We start from the raw sequence: 25,352 nt of genomic DNA on the forward strand, positions 1-25,352 counted from the left end.
GACTAAGTATAATTATTGCCTCTACACAGTGTAGGACAGGAACACACTGTTCAGGACAGACACAAAAAGTCAATTAAAAGAAAATAGAAGGCACTGAAGTCCAAGCCCACACCACAAGGTTCAAAATAGTTTATTGAAACTAAGAGCGTGCTCATATCACACAGACACATCTTTGTCAGTAGGAAGAAAACAAATTGATCAAACCTACGAGGCAGGAAGGAATGCCAGGAATAATGTCACAGTGTGCCAAGCTGTAGATGGTGATATGGTGATACAAGGAGATAATAAATTTGATTTATTAGTTTTTGGAATGCTTGTATTTTATGTGACTTGTAAAAAGACTGAAAGAAAAATACATTGTCTCCTCTGTGTTACTGAAGTACTGACTACAGAAACCCAGAGAATGAATACTGCACACTTTGTTGTTGTTGTTAATACTAACTTTTCCTCACCTGACTTCAAAAGCAGAGGAACCACTACCAAAACACTACATATTACAGCTCCATTCCTGAAGTAAATTAACTCCTTGCATCTATGTCACACAGAGCCATAGTCATCAGCGTAACTGTATTGTAACTGAGCCCAGGACCTACAGGCTGAATGACCCATTCGCCACGATTAAAAAAGCTAGATTCTCCCACCAAGTTCAGGTGACTTCTTATTTTCTGACAACATGGTAATGGTACGGCTTGCAACTTTCACATATTTTGCTTTCATCAATGATCTACCATATATCCATGTGCCAAAACGCTCGAAACTCAAGGAGAATAAAGCAGAACAAAAATAAGAGAGAGAAGAAACACTCAGACCTCTCAGTCCTAATTTATCCTGAAGGCTAAACAGGAACAAGTGAAGGATAAATAGGAATTTATCCTGATTTTTTTTTTTAATTTTCAAGACAGGACTTTGTTTACTTTACTGTGACTAATAATTGCACAGCTATGCAATTACCAGTGGTTCTCTGAATTGCACTATTGATAGGAAGCATTGTACTATCCTCAAGAACAGGACTCTTCCTTGCCTTCAGTAAGGGGTTTTGTAGAGCTTGAAAAACATTCAGAGGTATTTCTTGTTTTCTGCATTAACTATTCCTAACAATCCTTCAATTTTTGCTGATTATTTTCTTTTCTTTTGAGACAAAGGCAGGGTTTTGGTCTATATAAAGCTTCATTTTCTTCAAAGTACCAACCCTAATTCTTTCCTCTTGTTAACTTGTCTTACACAGACGTAACATCCACAGTTCCTCTCGCATTACTGCTCAGTTCACTCTTTCGAAAGCATGTAAAGAACCAAGTCTAGTCACTTCAGATGAAGAAATAACAGTCTGTGCATCCAATACATGACAGTAAATGGATTCCTAAATGAGAAAAAAACTGCTCATGTCACTTGTCCTCAAAAAGTACAAAGGAAAAAAGGCCAGGGGAAAAGAGAACTGGGAAGATGACATGGCAATGTAGTTCTGCACTACCACCTAAATACTGTAATTGCCAGATCCTTTCAGGCAGACCCACTCTGGAAAGAAAGAGTCAGGAAATACATGGCACGCACACCTCCAGGCAGAGTACATCTAAGGAAGGATATGACGCTACTGCGCTGTCACTCCTCTGGCTTCATCGAGGAGGTCACGGGAGCGCAGTACAGTACGATGCAGTAAGCCACTACACTGTCCTAGGCTGGAAAAGGAGGAGATGGTAAAGTAAAAGAATTGTGGACCAAGAATTCACAGATGTAAAGCCAGAGTGTCAGAGCTCAAAGTTTTTAACATCTTTTCTATCTATACAGCCAGAACCCAGATTTCAGACAACAATTGCTGCTTCTTCTATTGCCAGCCATGCCTTAACAATGGACATACATCTTCTTTCTTCCCTTTCCAATAAAATTTACAAAAATGCTCTAATAACCACTCCTGCAAAGGCTACCCGGGTGCATCACCGGCAGTATGGCTGGCCTCCCAGCATGCACGCCCCGGCACACATACACAGCAGGACTACTGTTTCAGAGCTAAGCAGGAAGATTTCTGGTCACAGTTGCTCATGTTGACCGAAGGTCTGAACAAGATATTTTTGGACATAGACATTCATCCTAAACATTTAAAACAGTGCCAATGAACAATGCATCAAGCCTCCATCTGCTTCCAAATAATGTTATAAAGATGATATTTTTACTTACATGCCAACAGAAGGTTTATGTCCGGATTCTAAACACGCAGGGAACCTGAGCCTATCTCAGTACTCAGGCAAGCTTACCAGTATCCTACACCTTTTGGCTGTAGGGTTCAAGAAAGCCTCGTGTGACTGTTAAGAATTGAAGTGGACTTCATATAAATTTTGTAAAACATAAAATACAATTCCATTACATGAACTCCATTTAAAGTATTTTTTTATTTTACTTAAAACAGATTTCATTTGCATCACAAAACAGTTCACATTACTCCTAAAAGATCCAGGTAGCTTACAACAGACTAAAAAGATACAACAAAAAAAGCAAAACTAGGCCACTTGTAAAACCATACTAGGAGAAACACAAAAGGTCAACATCATGCAGTCAAGCAAAAAGTCAGTAGCCAAACAACCAAATCAAATACAAGCAATCGAAGATAGCACTCCTATCATACGAAAGGAATTTTTTAAAGTGATACCAATTTATCAGCATATAACCACTGCATTCACTACAGCTAGCACAGCTGATACCACCTGTAGTTCTCCCTCCACCTTTTTATTTTTCTGAGCACATCCACTTGACATGCTTGTATTAGATTAATAAGCAGAAATAAACTTTACAGCTATTTTAAGTCATCTTGTTCCTGTTAAGCAAAACAGAATAGCAACCAAGTGATTAGACACACCTGCTCCCAGCATAGTTAAACTGATATGGTTAGCTCATAGCAGCTTCCACCATAACTGAACATTAACAGACTTCCATGATGAAAAATTACACGGGAAACTTTCCCTCCATTGCTCTCTGAAGACCTCTTCAAAGAGCTTATCATTGATAGAACAAGCATACTCTATCAATAATGTAATACAGCCTTGCCTTAGACTTAATCTGAATTTTTCCATAGTCCTTCCACCATGAAGTATTTTCATAGTTTCACAGAAAGCTCATGCTCCAGATTATTTTGTGGGCTTTTGCCTAAAACTTTACAGGAAGAGAAGAAACTAGTGGAAAACATTTACCATATTTGTTATGTAATAAAGGTAGAGATATCTTTTTTTTTTTGCTAACTACAGAATAAAATTATATCTTTAAAATAATCATAAGTTCTAAACTAATGTCGTCAAAAAAGTAGAGTTACTGGCACCAAATGCTCATATGGGAAACACATCACTAAAGATTTTTGCCATTAATATCAACAGAAACAATATGAGATATCTTACTTCCTTTCTAGCTATTTTCCAGACCATTGAGTCAAAGGATGGTATTTGTGTTACCTATCATACTATCAGACTGATCTAGTTTCTAAACACTAAGACTGTGCACAGAACAGTCTGCAAAGCTAATAGGAGCCTGTCATCACAATTTCCTGCGTAAGCAGCCATTTGGGCATCAAACAAACTGCTATTTACAAGTAAATGTGCTCAGTTTGCAGTGTGTGGATTACACAGTACCTCTTTAATTATATGTATAGATTAATAAGGATAGCTGTCAGTTCTTGCAGCTGGCCTGTAACAATTGTCTTTTCAAACACTTCTGCCTGCCTAAACAACACGTGATTTGTTAAAACAGGAACTACTATACTAAAAATATCCATTTCCCAGCAACTGGATTGCCTGGATTCATGGAATGTTAACAAGGCCCCAGAAGAATTGTTTGATCTTATCATAAATTACTTTATATGTTGTTTGTTACAAAACTAATAGATAGGTTAAGTTTATAACTACTACAATTTGCTGCGTGAACAGCGTGTTGAGGAAGGGGATTCTGCCCCTCTACTCTGCTCTGCTGAGAGCCCACCCGGAGTCCTGCATCCAGTTCTGGAGCCCTCAGCGCGGGAAAGACATGGAGATGTTGGAGCAGGTCCAGAGGAGGGCCACCAAAATGTTCAGAGGGCTGGAACACCTTTCCCATGAGGAAAGGCTGAGAGAGTTGGGGCTGTTCAGCCTGGAGGAGAGAAGGCTCCAGGGAGACCTTATAGCAGCCTTCCAATACCTGAAGGGGGCTTATAAGAAAGATGGGGACAAACTTTTTAGCAGGGCCTGTTGTGACACGACAAGGAGCAATGGCTTTAAACTAAGGGAGGGTAGATTTAGACTGGATATAAGGAAGAAATTTTTTACTGTGGGGGTGGTGAAACACGGGAACGGGTTGCCCAGAGAGGTGGTCAATGCCCCATCCCTGAAAACATTCAAGGCCAGGTTGGACAGGGCTCTGAGCAACCTGGTCTAGTTGAAGGTGTCTCTGCTCACCGCAGGGGGCTGGACTAGATGACCTCTAAAGGTCCCTTCCAACCCAAAGCATTCTGCGAATCTGATTCACATCACTAATGACTAGACAATGATGTTCTGCTCCTCAGTGGTGCACTACTACTGCCACTGCCTAGGGTCTCTCAGAGCCACAGGTAACACTCTCTTCGACCTTAACGGAAGGAAGGATGACCAACGGCCCCTTCAGTCGTCTTACACAGGCACTTCTTTCATCTCATTTCTGCAGTATTTTTGTGCTCTCCAGTACTACATTCAAGGACATGCTTGGCATATAGTATGTAGTGGCTTATTTTCCCTCTCCTTCCTTCTAATAGAGATTAATACAGTGTCAGAAGCCTGCAAGTAACTTGCCTCTGCCCCAAGCACACACGTGTAAGGCCAAAGGCTCAATTCAGGTAAATCAGCAGTAAATTCCCCAGGGTAATTCTCAGCTACTTTGGAATCTGTTCACCAATCATGAACTAACACGCTCTCACCAAATTTTGCTTTCAGTGACATTTGTGCTTTGGAAGTGTTTTACAATGTGTTCCATCAGAACTGCTCTTTTGACAGTCACACCATGAAAACAGGGAGATCTACAAAAAGAAAAAACCAACAAGGTAAACTTTGCAAAGATCATCAACAAAGGCAGTCTGTAAACTTGTCAAAGAGGACTCAGCTGTGATGTGTCAGTTCATGCCTCCCTACCTCCTCCCAGCCCTGAGAAATGAGGCAGCAAAGCAGCAGTAAAGAGAACACCATTCATTAACAACAGAAATGCAATAGAGAGGGGAATAATAATACATCTGGAAGAAATAAGATTTTCAGAAGTGTCTACTGATTTAGATTCGTCTGTTTCTGGGCGTTCAGCTAGGGGTGTTTTAAACAGCCAAGAATTCAGGAAGTGCTGGCCACCCAAATACAAATATGGCAACCTGGGAAAGACCTCCAAGAAAGCATCTAGCAATAGCAAAAGAATTCATTTAATTGTTGTTTGTCTGGTTTTTTTCATACATACCACTACTATTAACGCTCTGCTTGATCCAGTCAACAAAAACACCAACATTTGTGTAGACTCCTGGGTAGCTCTTCCTTCCACAGCCCAAGCCCCAGCTAGTGATTCCGTGAAGGGTGTAAAACCCCAAGTTCTCTTCTGAAGGACAAACTAATGGGCCACCAGAATCACCCTGCGCAAGGACAAAGGAATCTTGCTATGAGCTAACATCACTCCTTATGTTTTCAAAACATCAGTTTAGCTACCAAAGGTTCTGGCTGCCTACGCATTTGGGGGTTTCTGTCTTCAAAAGGCAGAGAAAGGAATAACTTTCTTTCAAGGGAAGTACCTCATTTTGCAATACGAGTAATTAAAATACCCACTACTAAGGAGTCTTTCACTGTAAATCACCTACAGCCTGTTTGCAAGAAAACAGCTCTTGGTGAGGTTTTAACGCTCCCCCTTTCAGAAACCATCTGGCCATACCCCAAGTGTCAGAAGGCAAAGGTGATGTGCGCAACTTACTGTGCATGAGTCCTTGCCTTCTTCCAGAGGGAATCCAGCACAGATCATCCTCTCCGTCACTTTACTGGGAAGATTTACATAGTAGCTCTGACATGCATCAAGCACCAGAATGGGGACTTCCAGCTGGTGCAGTTTTTTCCCCTTTTCTCTGTCTTAAAGTAGAAGACATCTCAGAAACCAGTAGAGGCATGAATTGCAGATTCCAGAAAGAAGATCTACCCTCCCCCTTTTCAAACGGTCTCAATCTAAATTGTCTGATTTCTTTCCCCCCACCCGTTTCCCTCCATGTCTAGCTGAGCTTACACAAGCAAAAGCTTTTTAACACGTCTGTTCTCCAGGAACTAACCTATAGACAGACCAACTGTTACAACACAGAACATAGTATTTAAAACACAGCTACAGCCTGTGCAACCTTTGAAACAGCAAAGACTGCGTACCTTCCCCAGGTGCACCCCATCCTGTGACAACACACACCCTCGAGGGCTGAACTGCCTCCTCCTTGGCAGGAAGGCACACTGGGCGCACGTAGTGGTTGAATTCTAAGGGCTCAGCCAGTCGCAGTAAGGCAATATCAGAGTCCATAGTGGTCTTGTTAAAACTTGGATGTATAATATACTGCTTTACTGACCTTTTCTAGGAAAGCAAAGACATGGACGTTTTCTGAATGACTTGGGAATTCAAGTCTTTAAGTAACTTTGTTTTTATAAATTTTCAGGCTATGTGCAAGACGCTTTAAGAGGAGGAAACATTTAAAAGCAGCTACCGAAGTTACCAGCTTTCTTATATTAAACAAGTCAAAATTATGCCTCTTGGACGTGGACCAGGAAACATATAGGAAACTCCATCTAACAAGTGTAGGAAAAGGGTCTTGGGAAAACATTTGTCCAGTCTGAGCAAAGTGGAAAGTATGCCTCAATTATTTCTGTCTTGGTAATAATCACCAGGGAATTTAGACACAATACACTCCCCACTCACACATCCTCCAGGACACAGAGCTTTGGAGTTCGTTACTGGTGAAGGCACAGCTCTGCATTGATATAGTTTCTCTGAAAGTCACACAAAAACTGTTGCGCAAATGCAGATTAAGGTCAGCATGCAGGCTGTTAAATTACTGCATCATGAACAATTTTGAAGATGCATTTACATTAAAAACTATTTTGCAAGATTGATTTATGTTTTCTTATTAAGCAGAACTTACAGTACCTGTCTGTATTCTTGCTCTGTAAGATCATGAAGTCCTGTCACCACCATCCATAAGTCTCTGTATAGCTCCCTGGAAACAAAAGAGAAGAAAAAACAAAGGGTAAGTACATTCTCAGGCTGGTATTACGGCATTATTGAAACCCATGAATCTTAAAACTTTCCCACCCAAAACAGGTACTAGGGCCCTACATATTCCTATGCCAACAACTCCTAAGGCCCATACTCCCATACAAATCTATGGGAATCTTCCCACTGACTTCTAGGAAGCATGAAATAGTCTCGTGATGAAGCAGCAGGTTCTCTCAAACACATAGCAAACTGAGAGAACGGTCACTTTTATAAGGGTTGAGGGTGCCTGATGCAGAACACAAGGTCTGCATGGTTCACACATCGTCCAGGGACAATGCTGGTCCATACCGTCTTAATGAGAAAATGGATGACCTCTAAAACATTACTACCTATCAAATGATATAAAGAAATGCAACAGAAACATTTCATTTCACCCTTTGTTTTTTAACCAAACCCTCTCACTGCCTGAAAACCTGTCGTAACTCCCTGACGAAATTAGTTGTGTAGGATCATTAAGCCATGTACACAAATTCTGATGTGATGGCAAAGTGCAATAGAGAATTTCTCCTTAATATGGCTCTTAAAGCAGTACCTTCAACACAGCGCAACAACGGTCCACCATAAAATTTTGAAACTAATACTTAGAAGCTTTGAAGCCAAAGCCCAAAATTCAAAACAGCACTTGCATTTCAGATCCCCAGTTTTGTGAGAGTTAGGAAGTGAATAAAAGAAATGGAGAATATGTAGATGTCTAAGCTTCTTTGGCATTTGGGGCTTTTGAAAGCTTGCACTCATTATTAAGTAACTGCAACATTATTTGAAAACAGGCCAGAATACCTGATTATCAGCAATCCTGGGAGGATTTTTTTTAAAAATATTTTAATGACCTAATGTATGTAAATTTTAAATTAATGTACTTGTGATTAATTTGAACTGCAAAACAGGTAGTGTTCAGCCTAACAGACAAATAAAAAAATTGCATCTTAGAAAGTATTTTAAAAAGCACAAAAGTCACATGGACTATCTTTTTGTCTCCTCTCAAAAAAGACAGAAAAATTTCCATGTAGTCTGATTTAAGAGATTGACAGGTTCTTAATAAGGGAATGGCATCAACTCTGTGCACAAAAGCCTCCTCTGTGTCCTCCAAAATCCACACAAATTCAGTAATTTTTTAATTTTTGGATAGGTTGATTCTACCTGGCTGAAAACGTGCTCTGTAAAAGACCCAAACACAAACAAGTTACCTAAGAGTAAGTGATGGATGACAATGGACTTAGTATCTTGTCATCTCTTCTGAAAACTGATCTGAATGAAAACCAAGCCTACAAAGGTAGGCTACTTACTTCCTTAGTAGCCACTCTAATCCTAGTATGTATGTGTAGAGCACAAGAATCCTACACCAGCGTCAGCTGCAAGGAGGTGGTAACCAATACCATGCCAGTCACCCTGGGCAGAACCACCACACTGCAGAGATGCACCATGCAATTACAGATGTTCTCAGGGAAGGGTTCATCTGAGTGTACTTACTTAGAATTAAAGCAGTGAGCAGCTGTGACAACCCATTCTTTGGCAAGGACTGCTCCTCCACAGATATGCTCATCTGAAATTTGTACACTGACCTGCCAAGGCCATGAGTATGGTACAGCTTCTTCACCTCCAATTATCCTGCTGAAGATGAATCTTGGCTGATTTGAAGGCATTCCACAAATATCATCTGAAAGCGAAACCACTGATGTCTCTGGAAGTCTTTAGAAGTTAAGAATTGGAGAAGCAAAAAACAGCCCATTTAAGAGCTACCCCACAACTTCTCAGGCATCCCCCCCTCCCTTTGTTTGCTAAATCTTCCCACTTCTCTCATTGCAAAGGATCCAATATTTAAAGATAGCATGAAGAGAGGATCTTAGCAAAAAAAGAGCTTCACCAAGATAAAAGCAACCGCTTACCTCCAAAAGTTTTAGCCTCAAACCTACAAAGAATGTGGACTTATCCCGTTCTCCATAAACCACTGGTGGGAAAACGGGAAGTTCTAAAATCCTGGTTGTTATTTTCAACTACTCTGTACTCTTTGCAATTATTTTCACCAAAGCAATAATTTCCACCAATTACTCTTTGCAATTATTTTCACCAAAGCAAGTAGGTGTAAACTAACATAAAAGCTGAAATAACGTCATTGCATTGCTGCAAATGGTTTAAAAAGGTGAAGGAAATTAAAATAAATTAGGTTCCGTTATTCTAAAGCCACAGTATAGAAGTGTTAGTATTCACCTTTTTATTTCCTCAAAATATCTTAATGAAAAATTCTGGGACAACACAGGCTGCATCTATTAAATATTTGGAGAAAACACCATTTAAATTATAGTCCAAAAGGTGCTCCCTATTCAGATGAACAAAATATAACTCAGGTTGGCTTACTTGTTGTAACCTGTCTTTCTTCTTCAGTTATATCCATATCTTCAAATTCTTCTTCCCTAGTTGAATTCAAAGTATCTAAATCTAACAAATGAAAATAGCAAATGTGTTAGCGGGCTGTCTTGAGTGATATTTTTATTACAAAATCACTTTTATTTCCTTTATTATGATCTCTGTAGAAGGAACAGATTTCTACAGTAGGGATCTGTGCTATTACATCTTCATAAGGTTGTAGAGTGCCAGTTACAAGGCACCAAAATACTCCTACACAAAACAAAATTCTGAGGACCAGGAAGAGGAATTTGATGAGGTCCAGGAAGAGGAAGTTGATGAGGCCTTCTACAGGCAGCTGCAAGCAGCCTTACAGTCGCAGGCCCTGGTTCTGATGGGGGACTTCAACCACCCTGACACCAGCTGGGAAGACCATACAGGTAGGCATTCACAATCCAGGAGGTTCCTACAGAGCATCGATGATAACTTTCTGATGCAAGTGGTGGAGGAACTAACAAGGAAAAGTGCTCTGCTGGACCTTGTATTAACAAACAAGGAGGGACTGGTGGAGGATGTGAAGGTTGGAGGTAGACTCAGATGCAGTGACCATGAAATGGTCGAGTTCAGGATCCTGTGTGGAGATAGCAGGGCGATAAGCAGGATCAAAACCTTGGACCTCAGGAGGGCTAACTTTGGCCTCTTCAAGGAGCTACTGGGAGGAACCCCGTGGGCCAGGGCTCTCGAAGGCAGGGGGGTCCAAGAGTGCTGGTCGCTGTTTAAACATCACTTCCTCCATGCTCAGGAGCGGCGCATCCCCCTGAGAAAGAAATCGAGCAAAGGAGGCAGGAGACCTGCATGGTTGAACAAGGAGCTTCTAGCGGAGATCAGGTGGAAGAGAAAGGTCCATGGAATGTGGAAAGAGGGGCAGGCCACTTGGGAAGAATACAGGAATGTGGTCAGAGCATGCAGGGATGTGACGAGGAAGGCCAAGGCCCACCTGGAATTGAAGCTGGCAAGGGATGTCAAAAACAACAAGAAGGGCTTCTTCAACTACATCAGCAGCAAAAGGAAGGCTAGGGACAATGTGGGGCCGCTGCTGAATGAGGTGGGTGCCCTGGTGACGGAGGATGCAGAGAAGGCAGAGCTACTGAATGCCTTCTTTGCTTCAGTCTTCAGTGCTAAGACTGGCCCTCAGGAATCCCAGGCCCCGGAGGTAAGAGAAGAAGCCCACAGAGAAGATAACTTTCCCTTGGTCGAGGAGGACTGCATGAGGGATCGCTTAAGCAATCTGGACGCCCACAAATCCATGGGCCCCGATGGAATGCACCCATGAGTGCTGAGGGAGCTGGCGGATGTCATTGCTGAGCCACTCTCCATCATCTTTGAGAGGTCCTGGAGGACATGAGAGGTGCCCGAGGACTGGAGAAAGGCCAATGTCACTCCAATCTTCAAAAAGGGCAAGAAGGAGGACCCAGGGAACTACAGGCCGGTCAGCCTCACCTCCATCCCGGGAAAGGTGATGGAGCAGCTTATCCTGGAGGTCATCATCAAGCAAGTGGAAGAAAAGAAGGTTATCAGGAGTAGTCAGCATGGATTCACCAAGGGGAAATCATGTCTGACCAACCTGATAGCTTTCTACGATGACGTGACTGGCTGGGTAGATGAGGGGAGAGCCATGGATGTTGTCTACCTAGACTTCAGCAAGGCTTTCGACACGGTCTCCCATAACATCCTCATAGGGAAGCTCAGGAAGTGTGGGCTGGATGAGTGGACAGTGAGGTGGACTGAGAACTGGCTGAACGGCAGAACTCAGAGGGTCGTCATCAGTGGCGCTGAGTCTAGTTGGAGGCCAGTAACTAGTGGTGTCCCCCAGGGGTCAGTACTGGGCCCAGTCTTGTTTAACTTCTTCATCAACAACCTGGATGAAGAGTTAGAATGTACCCTCAGCAAGTTTGCTGATGACACCAAACTGGGAGGAGTGATAGACACACCAGCAGGCTGTGCTGCCTTTCAGCAAGACCTGGACAGGCTGGAAAGCTGGGCAGAGAGGAACCTGATGAGGTTCAACAAGGGCAAATGCAGGGTCCTGCACTTGGACAGGAACAACCCCATGCATCAGTACAGGCTTGGGGCAGACCTGCTGGAGAGCAGCTCTGCGGAGAGGGACCTGGGTGTCCTGGTGGACGACAGGTTGACCATGAGCCAGCAGTGTGCCCTGGCTGCCGAGAAAGCCAATGGGATCCTGGGATGCATTAGGAGGAGTGTGGCTAGCAGGTCAAGGGAGGTTCTCCTTCCCCTCTGCACTGCCCTGGTGAGGCCCTATCTGGAGTACTGTGTCCAGTTCTGGGCTCCCCAGTTCAAGAAAGATGAAGAGCTACTGGAGAGAGTCCAGCGGAGGGCTACAAGGATGATGAGGGGACTGGAGCATCTGTCCTGTGAGGAGAGGCTGAGGGAGCTGGGCTTGTTCAGCCTGAAGAAGAGAAGGCTGAGAGGGGACCTAATATATGCTTACAAATATCTCAAGGGTGGGTGTCAGGAGGATGGGGCCAAACTCTTTTCAGTGGTGCCCAGCAACAGGACAAGGGGCAATGGGCACAAACTGAAGCATAGGAAGTTCCGTCTGAACATGAGGAAGAACTTCTTCCCTCTGAGGGTGACGGAGCACTGGAACAGACTGCCCAGGGAGGTTGTGGAGTCTCCTTCTCTGGAGATATTCAAGACCCGCCTGGACGCAGTCCTGTGCAGCCTGCTGTAGGTGATCCTGCTTCGGCAGGAGGGTTGGACTAGATGACCCACAGAGGTCCCTTCCAACCCCTACCATTCTGTGATTCTGTGATTCTGTTTTGGGGAGATTCATTGCTTCTCTTCACCCACACAACCTGCCCTTTGTTTAATGCCTCAATAGGTTCACAATACAGTTTATTCACTGAAACAATTTATTAGATGAGAATCTCCTAGAGCAAAACAATTCTGAACAGCCAGATTCACTGAAGAGCCCTTTGTGCTGCCCCAAAGAGGCCGTCTCCCAAGTTACTTCTATTACCTGTTACAGCAACAAAAGCGATTGTAGCTCTGAAGCCTCCAAAGGTCTCTGTTTCATCAGAGTGGAAGACAATCAGCATCATAGCAGAAGAGCTTAGAACAGGTGCTGGCAGGGCATATCCACAAGACTTTGCTGAAGATGAGAATGCAAAGGTTCACTGCAGATTAACATGTACTTTTACATCCTGATCTCTTTCAAAAGTGGGTACCCAATATTCTGTGTATTCCAGCTCTCACACAGAAGGGTAAAAAATAACTGGACAAGAGAAGAGATAAGCAGAATGGGGCTGAAGGACTGTTCTATTACTCCTGTCAGTCTGTCCTTGTCCAGCAATCATCTCATAAGAACAAGGAAACTCTTGCATTATTTTTGCATTACTATACCACAGCACTCACAGGTTGCCATCACATACAGAACACATTGGAAACTTGATTTTCCCTTGTCAGTGTTTCAGCACTAGCATTCGCTAGTGCTAATCTAGGCACCAGCATCAGGCAAGAGCTGAAATCATTTGACTGGGACAGGTCTTCCTCTCATTCAGTGCAAGCCAGGCGAACCTCCAGCAAGGTGGCAAGAATTATATGAATGCTCATCTGGAGTGAAGAACAACTGGACTCTGAGAAGAGGACCTCTTGGATTCTTTCTGTATCTCATTATTACTACAAAAACAAATTATTGTGTTATGTCCTTTTCTTTACTTACATGAATTCGTATAGAATTCAAATACACTAAACTGTTCTGTTCAATGTGGTTTTGCCTCTGTAAGTGGACGAGAAGCAGCAATACCTGGAAGTATTTTTCATGGTACTGATACTAGTACCTACAAAATCACCCGAGACTCTGGAGGTCAACATGATTTTAGACTGTAAAACATGGCTAGTGAAAGTCATAGAAGAAAGAGGTCATCCCCAAAATATGTTAAAAATCAAAAGTCAAACCGATTTCCTCCTCTTTTCCCACATCTTCATACACAGTCACAGCATCGTAAGAGCAATCTTCACTCTCTTCTACTTCAAATGACTGGTATGTAAGCTTTAAATAAAAGAATGAAAAAGTGAACGTTGCTGTTAAATTCACACAGAAGTAAACCAAAGATCTATAACAGGGTCTTCAGTATTCTCAATGATTCCTTTAGGGTTTGATTTCTGTGACATTCAGACCTCTCACAGGTGATACACAGTGTACTGTATTTGCTGGAAGAATCTGTCATGATAAAATTTAAACCAGGAACTCCTATTCTACCATAACCCAAAGGAGAAACTAAAACCTATCTGGCTTTTGAGATGGAAGGTGATTTCTCTTAACTGCATTCAGCAGCATCATTCAAGCTTATGTTGCTTGATCTTGCTCATCCTTAGCTGCATAATTTCTTGTTAACTCAGTGGTGCCCACTTCCACTCTGTAGACACAAGAAGGACTCATATTATACCTTGATTACATGGTCCTCTGGTGCACAGATAATCCATTGGCAGTGTGCCATGTTGCTGTAGCACTCTGGATAGTGCATACTTTGTAACACTCCTTCTTCAAACAGGACAGCTAAGGACTCACAGCCAGAATCTGGAAACCCAGAAAAACAAAAATGGAGGCACTGTGATTTCCTATTGAATCGTTCACAAAAAAAATTTAAATCCCAGAAAAACTCTTGTGGTGCTTTCACACAGCTGAGAAAGAGAACAGGACAAGAGCAGCAAGCCAGATCCTTCTGTCTGAAAAAGTTGCAAAGTAAATTTGTAATCTGTTCCCAGGCGAAAGAGCAATTCAACCAATAACTATTGCATTCCCCTTTGGCTACAGGCAGCGCACTGCAGGCACAGGTACTTGTGTGGGGTAACAGAAGAGCAGGACACGGGCATGTCAGAAGAACATTTGCCAGCTTTCTTTGGAAAGTGGAGACATAAAACACAACCAGAGAACATGTCTTCCTGATAGGCTATGCAGTGACAAGGCCCCTCAGAGGGCATTCCTCCCTGTGCTCTGCCCTTACACGCTGCAAAGGAAAGAAACCAGCTGGAAAAGCTGCAGAAACAGGAATAACGGCTGTCGGTCCATAACTGGATTATCCAGACTCATCAGATGGCCCTTGGGCCTGCTCCCTAGTGATGGTGAACCACTTTGCACAGTAAAACTGAAAGCAATTCTCCACAACATGTATCTTCACATTAGCTGTTTCCCTCAGGCCCCCTCCAGGAAAGTATGCTTAGGACTAGCAAAGCAGCTTTCATCTGGAAATTCTGCTGATTTGACTCATCTTATTAATTGAGTTTTAAAACATTCTGGAAGTAGGGAAGGAAATGAGATCTTGTAGAAAGCAGATGGAAAAGAGGCAAAGTTAAAGGAGGGCTTCTCTCAACAGCATCTACCCTATCTTTTTCTAGCATCCCAGTTTCTCCACAATGTCACACAGCAGCCTAACCACACTTACCTTGTGTGGTTAACATCATCCACATAGAAACATCATAGGAGCTTCCTCTGATTTGTTTGCTCCTGAAATTTTTTTCAGGTCAACACCCAAGAGTACAGACAGGTATATGATTAGACTTAGACTTACCAGGAAGAATATCTGGTGTAAGAGCTTTGTAGGTCATGGAAAAACCAGTTCCATAATCCCTGCTGTCAGAAACAAATTTCAGCCTTACACTATTGGAGCCAATCAAAATAGGCAATGGAAGATCTTCTCCACAGAATTTCCCTTAAATATAATATTAGAGAATAATCACTGTTTAAAGTCTTTAGTTACTTGAGGAAAGTTGCATGTACCATTTTTAGCACTTAGCTATAAAAATTTAAGGATGAAAAGGAAATCGCTTATTTATTCCCCTACATTCCCTATTAATCCATTAGTCCAAATAGACGCACACTATTAAAAATTGAAAATTTTTGACACCAGAAAGTCATATGCTGACACAGTTCCCTATCAGGTATTTTTCATTCTTTTCTCTTCCCACACACTTTGTCTTTTATTTTAGATATTTCATAATGTATTTATCATGAAAACATAAGTAAAACACAATCAACTGCAATGTCCTCATTGGGTGTACTTGCTGTCAGAATGAGAGAGTACACAGACAGATTATTTCAAAGAATAAGAGGACAGCAACTCACCAACAAGTCTGTTGCCTTTTGCATAGATTGATAAAGAATCATAGTCACAAAATGTTTCTGGCTCTATTTCAAAGTGGGAAAAACGAAGCAATATGTAATTCCCTTCTGGTACGAACAGAGTCCATACACACAATCTGGAATGACAAATTAGTCCCTGTTCACTAAACTGCAACAGAATCCAGCTACGCCGGTACAGGGAATAGATTCTGGAGAAAGACTCTGTTTCGTCTACTTACTGCTGGTTTTGATAGAACTGTTTGGGACTTCCAGGAAAATGTAATTCTCCTTCACTGTTGGGGAGTTTGCCATCCTGAACGCTACAAAATGCTGCATTGTAGAGTTAAAACAAAATCGAAGGAATCAGGTTTGACACATACAAAATCATCTGTTCCACCTAAGAGCTCAAACATCTAGAGAATATTACAAGACTCCAGATTGCTCAGCTGCACCTTGCTTCTGCAGCCAGACTGATGATGGGTCTTCTGTCTTCACTCTCGTATTTGGAATTATGGTAAGTCAGTTTTAAAACACATAATGTGAGAACAAAAATTAAGCACTGCCAATGTGCTATCATATTTTATTGTAAAAATGGCAGTGCTTGCTTTTTACCTTCAAGAAACTATTTGTTAAATGAGCTTTTCAGTATAAATATTTTTCAGGGAGGAAAATGCATACCTCAGGACATAAGAAAAGTGTTCATTGCAGCCCATTTGTAATGATGTCCTTAGCTATGTTACCGCAGGAGACTTTTGCAACAGTACAATACGGTACTAATGACACTTTAACAGAAGAAGCAGAAGCTTTCCTCTCCAGATAATTGTCACTACAAACACAGTTACTTAAAAAAAAAAAAAATTATCTCCTCTTGCCATTCCTTCTCCTTGCAAGGTAAGCCAGTAAGACATTTATCAACAACTACGTATATGAAAACAAATGTAAGGAGTCATGTACTTATAAGATTATTTTACCTGAAGCATCCTAGGAAGACCAGTAAAAAATTTCAAAAAGACACAAACAGCACTTAGATACCCAGTTCTCACTGGCCACTGTAAGTCTATACAAACAGATGGTGTGCTCAAGTTCATTTATCATCTAAGAAATCTCATTCTAAATTACTAAAATTAAAATTTTAAGGCCTAGTTCACAAGAGTTGTTTCCAGTATCTTTACGTGAACTGGTACCTAGATGAACAGAGCGTCCAATAAAAACATAAACATGGCTGAATCAAAATAAGACTTCAATTTTGAAACATGTTACATTCTGAGTTGGGTTTCTTGGGGTTATTCATAGAAATAGCCATCAGACAAGCAGATAGCGCAAAATTACAACTAATTTATCTCATACTTTCTATTTAGAATCTATATTTTTCTACAGAATCAACTTCACTAATAACTGCAGATAGCGCAAAATTACAACTAATTTATCTCATACTTTCTATTTAGAATCTATATTTTTCTATAGAATCAACTTCACTAATTAGATTTCATGCATTGCTTAAGGTTCTGTTCTACATTTTTCCCATTAATTTTATTTGCATTTCAAAAAATATGGCTTTATATATGTAGCTGTCTTAAGGAAAATTCCTTTTTGAAGTCATCAGTATATAAGTACAACCCTACATAAGTAAATTTTTCTACAGAACCAGGAGGAAAAGTATGTATTTAAAGTATACATTTAGAAGTGCTTTGATAAGTCAAGCTTCTTTATGTTTCTTCCTTCATAGATCATATATCAGACTATCTGGGGGGGTCTTTTTATGCTCTAACACAGGTAGAAGATATTGAAAAAATACTGTACTCACCTGTGGTGCTTTTCATTTTCAGATCTAACAATGGAGGGATGAGGAAGGGGGTGGAAAAAGAAGAATAAATTACTCACAATGTAGGCTTTATTTTTAGCTGTGTGAAATGATAATTTTATGCAGCTAGCACTGAGGCAAATTCTAATTCAAACTATTAGTTCAGTTTCTTAATGCTCTGAGTGAAATTCACTCCTGGACAGACTGCTGTTTATATCTCCAGCTCCATGACTTTGTAAGTGATGGATAACTTCCGTGCTGTTCTTCTGCACACAGGGCATATGTAGCCTTTTGGGCAGAGTAAGCAAAACCACATCTGAGACCATGACCTTTTCCCATGTTGTCACATGTCTGATCCACCGCGTTTTAGCTGAGAAAAATGACAAGCGGCTTCCAAGAGATGCATATAGAATTTCAGATACTTTCAAATGGTGAATTTCCACTTCAAAACCAAAAATACCAGGCTAACTGGCTAGCTGGATAAAAGCACCATTCTTAAAGTTTAAAAAAAATAAAAAACATATATATATACACACACACATACAGTCCAAGCAGGAGGCAAAGTGGAAGAGAAGCAAACATTTACAATGCTCTCAATTTGTTTTTGGCAACTGCCAATCAGTACCATACATTTAGAGGCATTGTGAAATGCTGTAGTGCTTTGCCAGGAAAAATGGGAAAAATTTAAGTACTATATCTCAAAAAAGATTAAACTAAATGAAATATTACTATGAGACAGAAGAGTTGTCACAAGTAAGGGACACATGACTGTGGAGACTTAATACCAGCACTCATGTTCTCTCGAATCCAGGAAAGCACCGCACTGAGGTCTGTGAATATTCCTGGAGATCCTCTGTCGAAATGTTTCTTCTTCTCATTACTTTTCCAGCCACGAGCACATCCCATCCCCCAGGAGATCACACCAGCGAGAGTCCAGGCACCATGCTTACGTCGGCACAAAAGAGGGCCTCCTGAGTCCCCCTGTAAAAAACAAGTAAAAGCCCACACCCCACAGCTTACAAAGAGCGTGCATACCAGTGAGCAAGCCTTAAAGAGTTTATAGAGTTCTCTTTTGTGCCATGCTAACAAACCTGCAACACAGGGAACAGTAATTTAAAAAAAAAAAAAAAAAAACCACAACCAAAAAAAGAACCCCACAAACTCTGAAGAAAGACACTTTCTTTTTTCTTGGGTTTAGTCAGGATTGTCAAGAGGGAGAGGCACAGACTGATAGACTGATTCACTCACGGGTGCACATCTATTGTATTTCAGCATGTAGAAAGGAGTGAGTAGCTTTTTTTTTTTTACTCCCATGACAAAGAACAGTCACTTAACCTTTATCTCACTGCCCTTCCTTCCTGTAATCCAAGGCAATGCTTTCTACTTTCCTCCTTAGCACCTTAGCAATATTAATTAATGTATCAAGTGTTCTGAAGTTAGAAAGCCCTAAGCACTATTGCACTGGGATACATTGCCAAATTGCTCTCAGGAACCTGTCATACAACTCACACAACAATTAAAATGGTATCATGTAATTAAATGCGCTGTGCCATACAGAACCTTTGAAAGAATTCTCACATCAATATAAATACACTCCAAATACCGCATTTTACAGTGTATTTATTCACTTAGGCACACAGAGCCTTGAGCGTCTGAGGAACACTTGTAAGTACACAAGGCCCGCTGCCCTACTGACCTGGCAGGCATCTTTTCCTCCATCTGGAAATCCAGCACAAATTATAGTGTCACCTTGGATGGGTTTATTTAAAGTTGATAATGCTCTTGAACACTCCTTACTGTTTAGGATTGGTAGATTGACTTCATATAAGACCTGAGGGAGTACTCCATCTGAAATACAAAAAAAAAAATGTTCATAAATGCTGAAAGGTAAACTTAACATTACTGCTAATACACCAAAAAAAATTAGTTGGAAACTTGCTCCAAGCTATTTTATGGTTACAAGCACGTTTTGATACACAACCAGTTTTGTGTACATAAGCAGTTTTACTTGAATAAATTTCAAAATGTTTCAGAATTGAAATACAGGTCCATATATTGTCTATATATCGTAGTGATCCATTTTGAGGTAAATTTCAGGTAGGCATAGAGGCTAGCAAAGGTCCCACTTTGAGATTACAATTCTTATGACCAGTTGATGGTTTCTACTGGTCTGTCTATGACCTATGCAACCAATCTCTTCGCTTTAGAAATAAGACACTAAGAAACCTGAATGTTAAAGAAGAATTCAAGTGGCTTACTCTCACTTAAACGGCCCCAACCACAAGCAGTGCAGATATATCCTGCTTCAAATTTTTCACCTGGATCAGGAAGGCATGCTGGCAAAACTGATGAACCTGCCACGTATGGACATGAATTTTATTGATAAGTATTTGAAAGAACAACAACAAAAAGCTTCCTGTCTCAGGGTTTTTAAAACTAAAAAGTATTGTTATTTTTGTGGCATCTGAAAAATCCATCTAGCATTTGACCATTTCTCTGTGCCTCCACTTGATAGTGTTTTGGAATGGAAAAAGAAAACCATGAGCGCCACAAGCTTCAGTGCAGGCCTTGCCATTCAGCTTAAACTTAGCTGCTACCATGATCCAAACTACCATTAGAAAAAGTAGTCACTCACCTTCATGGTGGCAAAGAGCGAGCCTTTGGAAGAGCAAAGTGTCTGCACCATGGCAACATTACATAAAACTGGTATGAAGCAGCCTTTCAGAAAACCTGACCATAAGGCAAAATTACTGCACAGCTGAGAAACGGCCGGCTCACGGGCCAGGAGAGAGGGTGTTGGCGGCTGTCCTGCCCTCTCAGCCCCAGACGGACCACTCAGCCACTGCCGCAGAGAATCCTGCACTCCCTTCCGCCCCCCCAGCAGAGAAAAGAGGGCAATGGCAGAGGGGTGTGGATGAGGCACAGACTGAACTGCCGCACGCTCGGAGCTCTGGTCTGCCTCTGACTAGCTTCACTGTTCACAAGAGGCAGAAACATCCACCTATGCCTTAGATAAAAAAATAAAAACACCTATTTGGTCAAATTTTCATCTGCTGCATACAAAGAACAATACCTTTTTCTTCAAGGGACGATTAAGTACAAAGAAGCCTGTTTATACCAACTGATACATTTTTAAACACTTCAGTTGCAAAAGACTCCGGAGATTTTTAGTGGTATAATCTGATGAGCTGGGAAATGGGCTTAAACCAAGTTTCAAGACTTTTCACAGCATGTGGGAGAAACAAAGGCCTTACCTTCCCCACTGAAAACGATCACAGATAACTATGGCCTTACTGAAGTTGAAGGCTCCATCCAGCTTCAGAAGGGCAATGTCATAGTTCATCGGCCTTCTGGGGTCAAAGTTTGGATGCTTAATGACATATTTAACAGGGAGCGTCTGCTCGTCGTTCTCCCTGATCCTCAAATCATGCTCTCCTGCAGTGACATTCAAGTACTGGAGTAGGTTCCTATAGAATAGACAAACAAAAGTTAAGCTACAGAGTCTTCAAAATGAAAGGAAAAAATACAGTTGTTTTTAAACAGAAAAGTTATTACTTCTGATACCTAATACCTTTCAGCTTCAGATTTTAGAGCACTTCATACGTACAGTTAGCAAGAGCTGAGTATGCCCCTCAGTAGAAACTGGGAGATGAAAAGGACTGAGAAGAAAGCTGATTCAGCTACACTCCTGACTGTGGTTTGGTGGTCCACTAAGGAACCAGGTCCTCTTACTGTGTTCAAAACTGTTCAGTCACACTGCTTTTTCGAGGAGGGGGGAAAGATTTGGACATAGGAAAGTACAGAAAAAATAAGACCATTTCTGTAGCATTCTCAGTTTATACCTTAAAAGCACAGTGAATCCTGCTTTAGGACTTCTAGTACCAGACCAGATGGGCCGCAAGCAAACACAAAAGTAATCACTACAAACTTTTTATTCCACTTGAAACTTATTCACCAGACTTGAAGAACTACTTTTGTGTCAGGAGGCTTTATGCTGATTTAGATACTGCCTGTCCTTCTGTAGTTAATATAAACTATGCAGTTATTGGCTAATTTGACCAAGATGTGACCACATACAATGCCAGATACAGATCAAATTTCTAATTCCAGGTGACCTATTAGTATGAAAATTCACTATTAACTATAAGGGAATTAGAATCTCAGTGAAGCCACCACAGAATCAGGACTGTTGTGTTTTTTTTTTGCACTAAAGCTGAAGTTCATCAGCATGCAAGAGGTCAGCATTATATCCATTCACCATTTAATTGCATATACACAGCCGTTGCCGCCTCTGAAGAAAAAAAAAAAAAATGCAGTCACCTGACAATTATAGTTAGGTACAGACTTTAACCTCCACTTCCAAAAACCAGCCCGCACCAATCCCTGTACATTTATTTTATTCTTAATTATTTTAGAAATGTTCAAAGGTTTTGGTTTTTCTCCTTTTCTGTTAAAACATGAAAATACTGGCTACAAATGAAAGGGTAGCACCTGTAAGTAATCGCCACTAAAAGATGCTACATCACACACACACTTTCACAATCAATGTTTTTCTGCACCTGCAGCCTGCTCCTGAATATCACATCCATACCTGTCTACAATGCAGTGAGCTGCCGTGACCACCCACTGAGCAGCAACAATGGTGCCTCCGCAGAAATGCTTTTGCCTTCGTTTCAAGGAAACCTGCATTGTATAAAGAAGGCATGCCAAATAAAGAAAATCTTTATATCTGCTCTGGCTGCATTTGAGGAAGAAAGGAGAGAGTACGTGTAGATTCACCTTGCTAAAGCACATACTGCATTTCAAGCAAACCCGCTTTCATGGTATTTTTATGGCACTCGAGCCTAACAGATCCTAAACCTTGTTGTTCTGCTCAGCTGTGTCTTGGTACCAGGATAAAAGCAACATACACGTAATAAATGCCAAGACACTGAGGCACTTGGCACACTGTAAAGGTTACTAGTAAAGTTGAGAATTTTTCCTTTGCAGGTTACTGGGAGCACTGCAAATCTATGATGCCTGACAATAGTTGGGGGCTGGGGGTGGTGTCCTTCAGTGTCTATTTCTGAGCGGTTTGCCCCATGCCTCTTTAAGTGTACTGGATCAAATAACTAAATAAATGTCAGTGTTAAAAGACCTTTTTCTTGAAGATATAAAGGGTCACTTCGTCTTGGTGGTCAGATGTTGTGTAAAGAAATGAAATATAGTTAATAATCCTACTGCTAGTTGTTCAGTTTTCTAATGTTTCTAGTTTTCGGTGTTCAAAAAACATGTAGATGGGGCACTTTGGGATATGGTTTAGTAGGCATGGTGGTGTTGGGTGGATGGTTGGACTTCATGAGCTGAGGGGTCTTTTCCAACCTATGGTTCTATGATTCTACAGATGCTCTTTCAGAAATAATGATAAACAAAACAATAAATGACAAGAAAGGTTTATCAGGGAGCAGGACGGGTTCTGCGTCCTCTCTGCCTGCTTCACTGCTTTTCATAGAAGCAGGGTGGAGCTCAACGATACACCGTTAAGTGTCAATAATCACAAAGTATACCTCTTTTCTTCTTTTGTCAGTTCTATGAAAAGCCAAGACTTTGTTCTGAAGATAAAACCACATTTGCTTGTGCAAACCTGCCATGGATGTGAGCCTTGTTTCACCTGGTTTCCCCCAACAATCCGAGTGAAAAGGTTAAAGTAACTCCACGGGTTTGTATCTTGAACTTTCTGCCCACACTTAGGATCTGAGGAGCAAAATGGGGAAAAGCAAGAAAGATTTAGTCCAGATTTACGTTCTTCTACCTTTTAGTAACATAGCATTGGAAAGTATGGTTGGCGCAGAAGTACGTGCAATCTCTCTGCCATGATAAAAACCACATTTTATGATTCCTGATACAAACAGCCCAGACTAAGGATAAATTGGGCTAAGGAAAAGGCAATGTACTTTATTTTGCAGAAGTTTTCCAGATGAGCACTTTTTAATTTAATTGTATCACAAATATTAAATTTTGCCTGCCATAAGCATATGTGTGTGTGTATATATATATATACTAATGTTCTTGTTAGGTCCATGCTTACTTGAACTTTTTGAATGTCAACATTCTCTTTCAAGCACGTTTTGGAATTATTTTGTGATTAAATCACTGTTACATTATTGCTTTCAGAAATCTCTTTACACCCAGCATATGTACTTAAAATATATTGGACCAATGGGATCAAAATATCCAACATACAGAACTTGGTGACCAACAACAGTGGCTTAATTTCTCCAGAAGTGATAATATTTATGTATTTGTAAAGGAGCATATTTATAGAAACAAATATTTGTGGTGATTACTAATTTGGTAGCATTGTAGGAAAGACAGAAGAAAAGCAACCAGCTCTTCCAGGCAGCACATTCTAACAAAGGAATTCTTTGTAGTGCACTTCATAAATCTAACAGTGGCCACTTTTTTTTTTTTTTTCAAAAAGCTGTATGAAAATCATTAAAGCCAAACACATCTCTACAACATTTTAACTATAAACTCTGTTAAACACTGCACTGAGGAAAATTTAGCATCCATAAATTTGGAACATCTTGTTGTTTTGGCAGATAGGTGGCTGCATTCAACGAATGGAGGAGCAATAGTTGTACACACTGTCTGCAAAACATGGAGTCCTCCAAATTACAAAATGTAGCTTACAAAAAGGGGTTTGCAATCATCCTCAGGATTAGCATGGCTGATACAAGCGATTACAGTATCATAATAATGCTGACATAATGCTACTTACCCTAGCTATTAAATAAAAAAAGGCTTTATAGAGAAATGATATAGTTCATTTATCTGATTTTTTTTTTTTTCATTCTTTCCTAATTCTCACTGCATCCACCTTTTTCCCTTGTGCAAAGATTCAGTGAGGAAAGGCAAAAGAGGAAACAGAGGCAAAACTTAAAAAAACAGGATTTAAAATTTATCATAAGGAATTTGGTACTGGGAAAATGAGTGAAAATAAATAAATTTAAAAATCTGATTCACAAACTAAAACTTTCCTTTTTTCTTTCAACATTGGATAAGTCTATTCTCCCAACATATGCAAGATTAGTTTAAAAGTTGGAAGTTAAATATTTAATCTTATTCATTCTGAATCACCAAGGAATTAGAAAAAAGTTTCATAAGAATTACTCATTAAAAGATAACTCTCAGTTACACACTTGGACTGGAACAAAAATAAAGAATGAAAACTAGACCAATTCTTCTAATGCTACCTTGCGTTTAGGTCTATGAGCTCTTTGGGTCAAAAACTTAAGAGGGTGAAACTAGTGCAGCTTCTTTACTTCAGCACTGACTCCCATGCTTGACATTGCCCAAGAACAAAACCATTAGTACTGAGAAATCTGTTAAAGATAGACGTGACATTTTCACCCTACCTTTTTGAAGAGCAGATGGTAGAGCACGAAGCTCTGCAATACACACTATCCCCGTCAGGACTACCTGCAGGTTACTGGGGGCAATGCGCATCTTGGGGTGCTAAATAACCAAGTGAAAACAAGGGGAGTTTTTATAGGGAAGAAGAAACTCAAATATTACACTCCAGGAGAACAGCAACTAATTGAAGCAGAAGTTACTCATTAATCCAGACATAAAGCACGTACCTGCACAAATAAGTTTTCCAGATTTAACGGAGTATGATTCTTTTACATGCCACTACTGAAGTCTTTGCTGTAAAATACTAGCTGAAGTCCTCCCTAAGACTATTTTTTTTAGGCAAAATGACAAAATGAAATTACCATTGCTTGCTTTCTAGCAACACTTACCCAGGCTGATCTACACATCGAAGCAGAA

At 40.7% G+C, this 25,352-nt stretch overlaps 1 protein-coding gene across 6 annotated transcripts; it reads right to left on the reverse strand.

Moving 5' to 3' along the window:
• Positions 1-2,345: 2,345 nt before the first annotated feature.
• Positions 2,346-25,352, reverse strand: OVCH2 (ovochymase 2). 6 transcript variants are annotated; one of them, XM_075427612.1, is made up of 21 exons: positions 24,938-25,352; positions 23,164-23,273; positions 22,132-22,223; positions 20,835-21,007; positions 19,799-19,894; positions 19,237-19,388; positions 18,326-18,521; positions 17,544-17,567; positions 15,979-16,069; positions 15,743-15,876; positions 15,189-15,329; positions 14,067-14,197; positions 13,576-13,669; positions 12,638-12,769; positions 9,607-9,687; positions 8,722-8,908; positions 7,126-7,195; positions 6,360-6,555; positions 5,923-6,074; positions 5,422-5,590; positions 2,346-4,999 (listed from the first exon to the last, which is right to left on the reverse strand). In XM_075427612.1, the coding sequence occupies exons 1-21, from the start codon at positions 25,026-25,028 to the stop codon at positions 4,977-4,979; spliced, it is 2,535 nt and encodes an 844-aa protein (XP_075283727.1). In that variant the 5' UTR covers positions 25,029-25,352; the 3' UTR covers positions 2,346-4,976. The 6 variants fall into 6 exon arrangements, with proteins under 6 accessions (XP_075283727.1, XP_075283728.1, XP_009935456.2 ...); XM_075427613.1 differs by lacking the exon at positions 5,422-5,590; XM_009937154.2 differs by having other exon boundaries at positions 4,930-5,590.

Source organism: Opisthocomus hoazin, chromosome 7 (assembly GCF_030867145.1).
Source record: "Opisthocomus hoazin isolate bOpiHoa1 chromosome 7, bOpiHoa1.hap1, whole genome shotgun sequence".
Taxonomy (NCBI): Eukaryota; Metazoa; Chordata; class Aves; order Opisthocomiformes; family Opisthocomidae; genus Opisthocomus; species Opisthocomus hoazin.

Excerpts from the sequence above, each read along its gene's own strand:
- OVCH2 (XM_009937154.2), bottom strand. The coding sequence starts at position 25,028 with ATGCGCATTGCCCCCAGTAACCTGCAGGTAGTCCTGACGGGGATAGTG. Across the intron at positions 16,070-17,543 it reads GAAAATGAAAAGCACCACAG|CATTTTGTAGCGTTCAGGAT; the intron begins GTGAGTACAGTA and ends TCTACAATGCAG. Across the intron at positions 15,330-15,742 it reads AAAAGGCAACAGACTTGTTG|GGAAATTCTGTGGAGAAGAT; the intron begins GTGAGTTGCTGT and ends ATTATATTTAAG.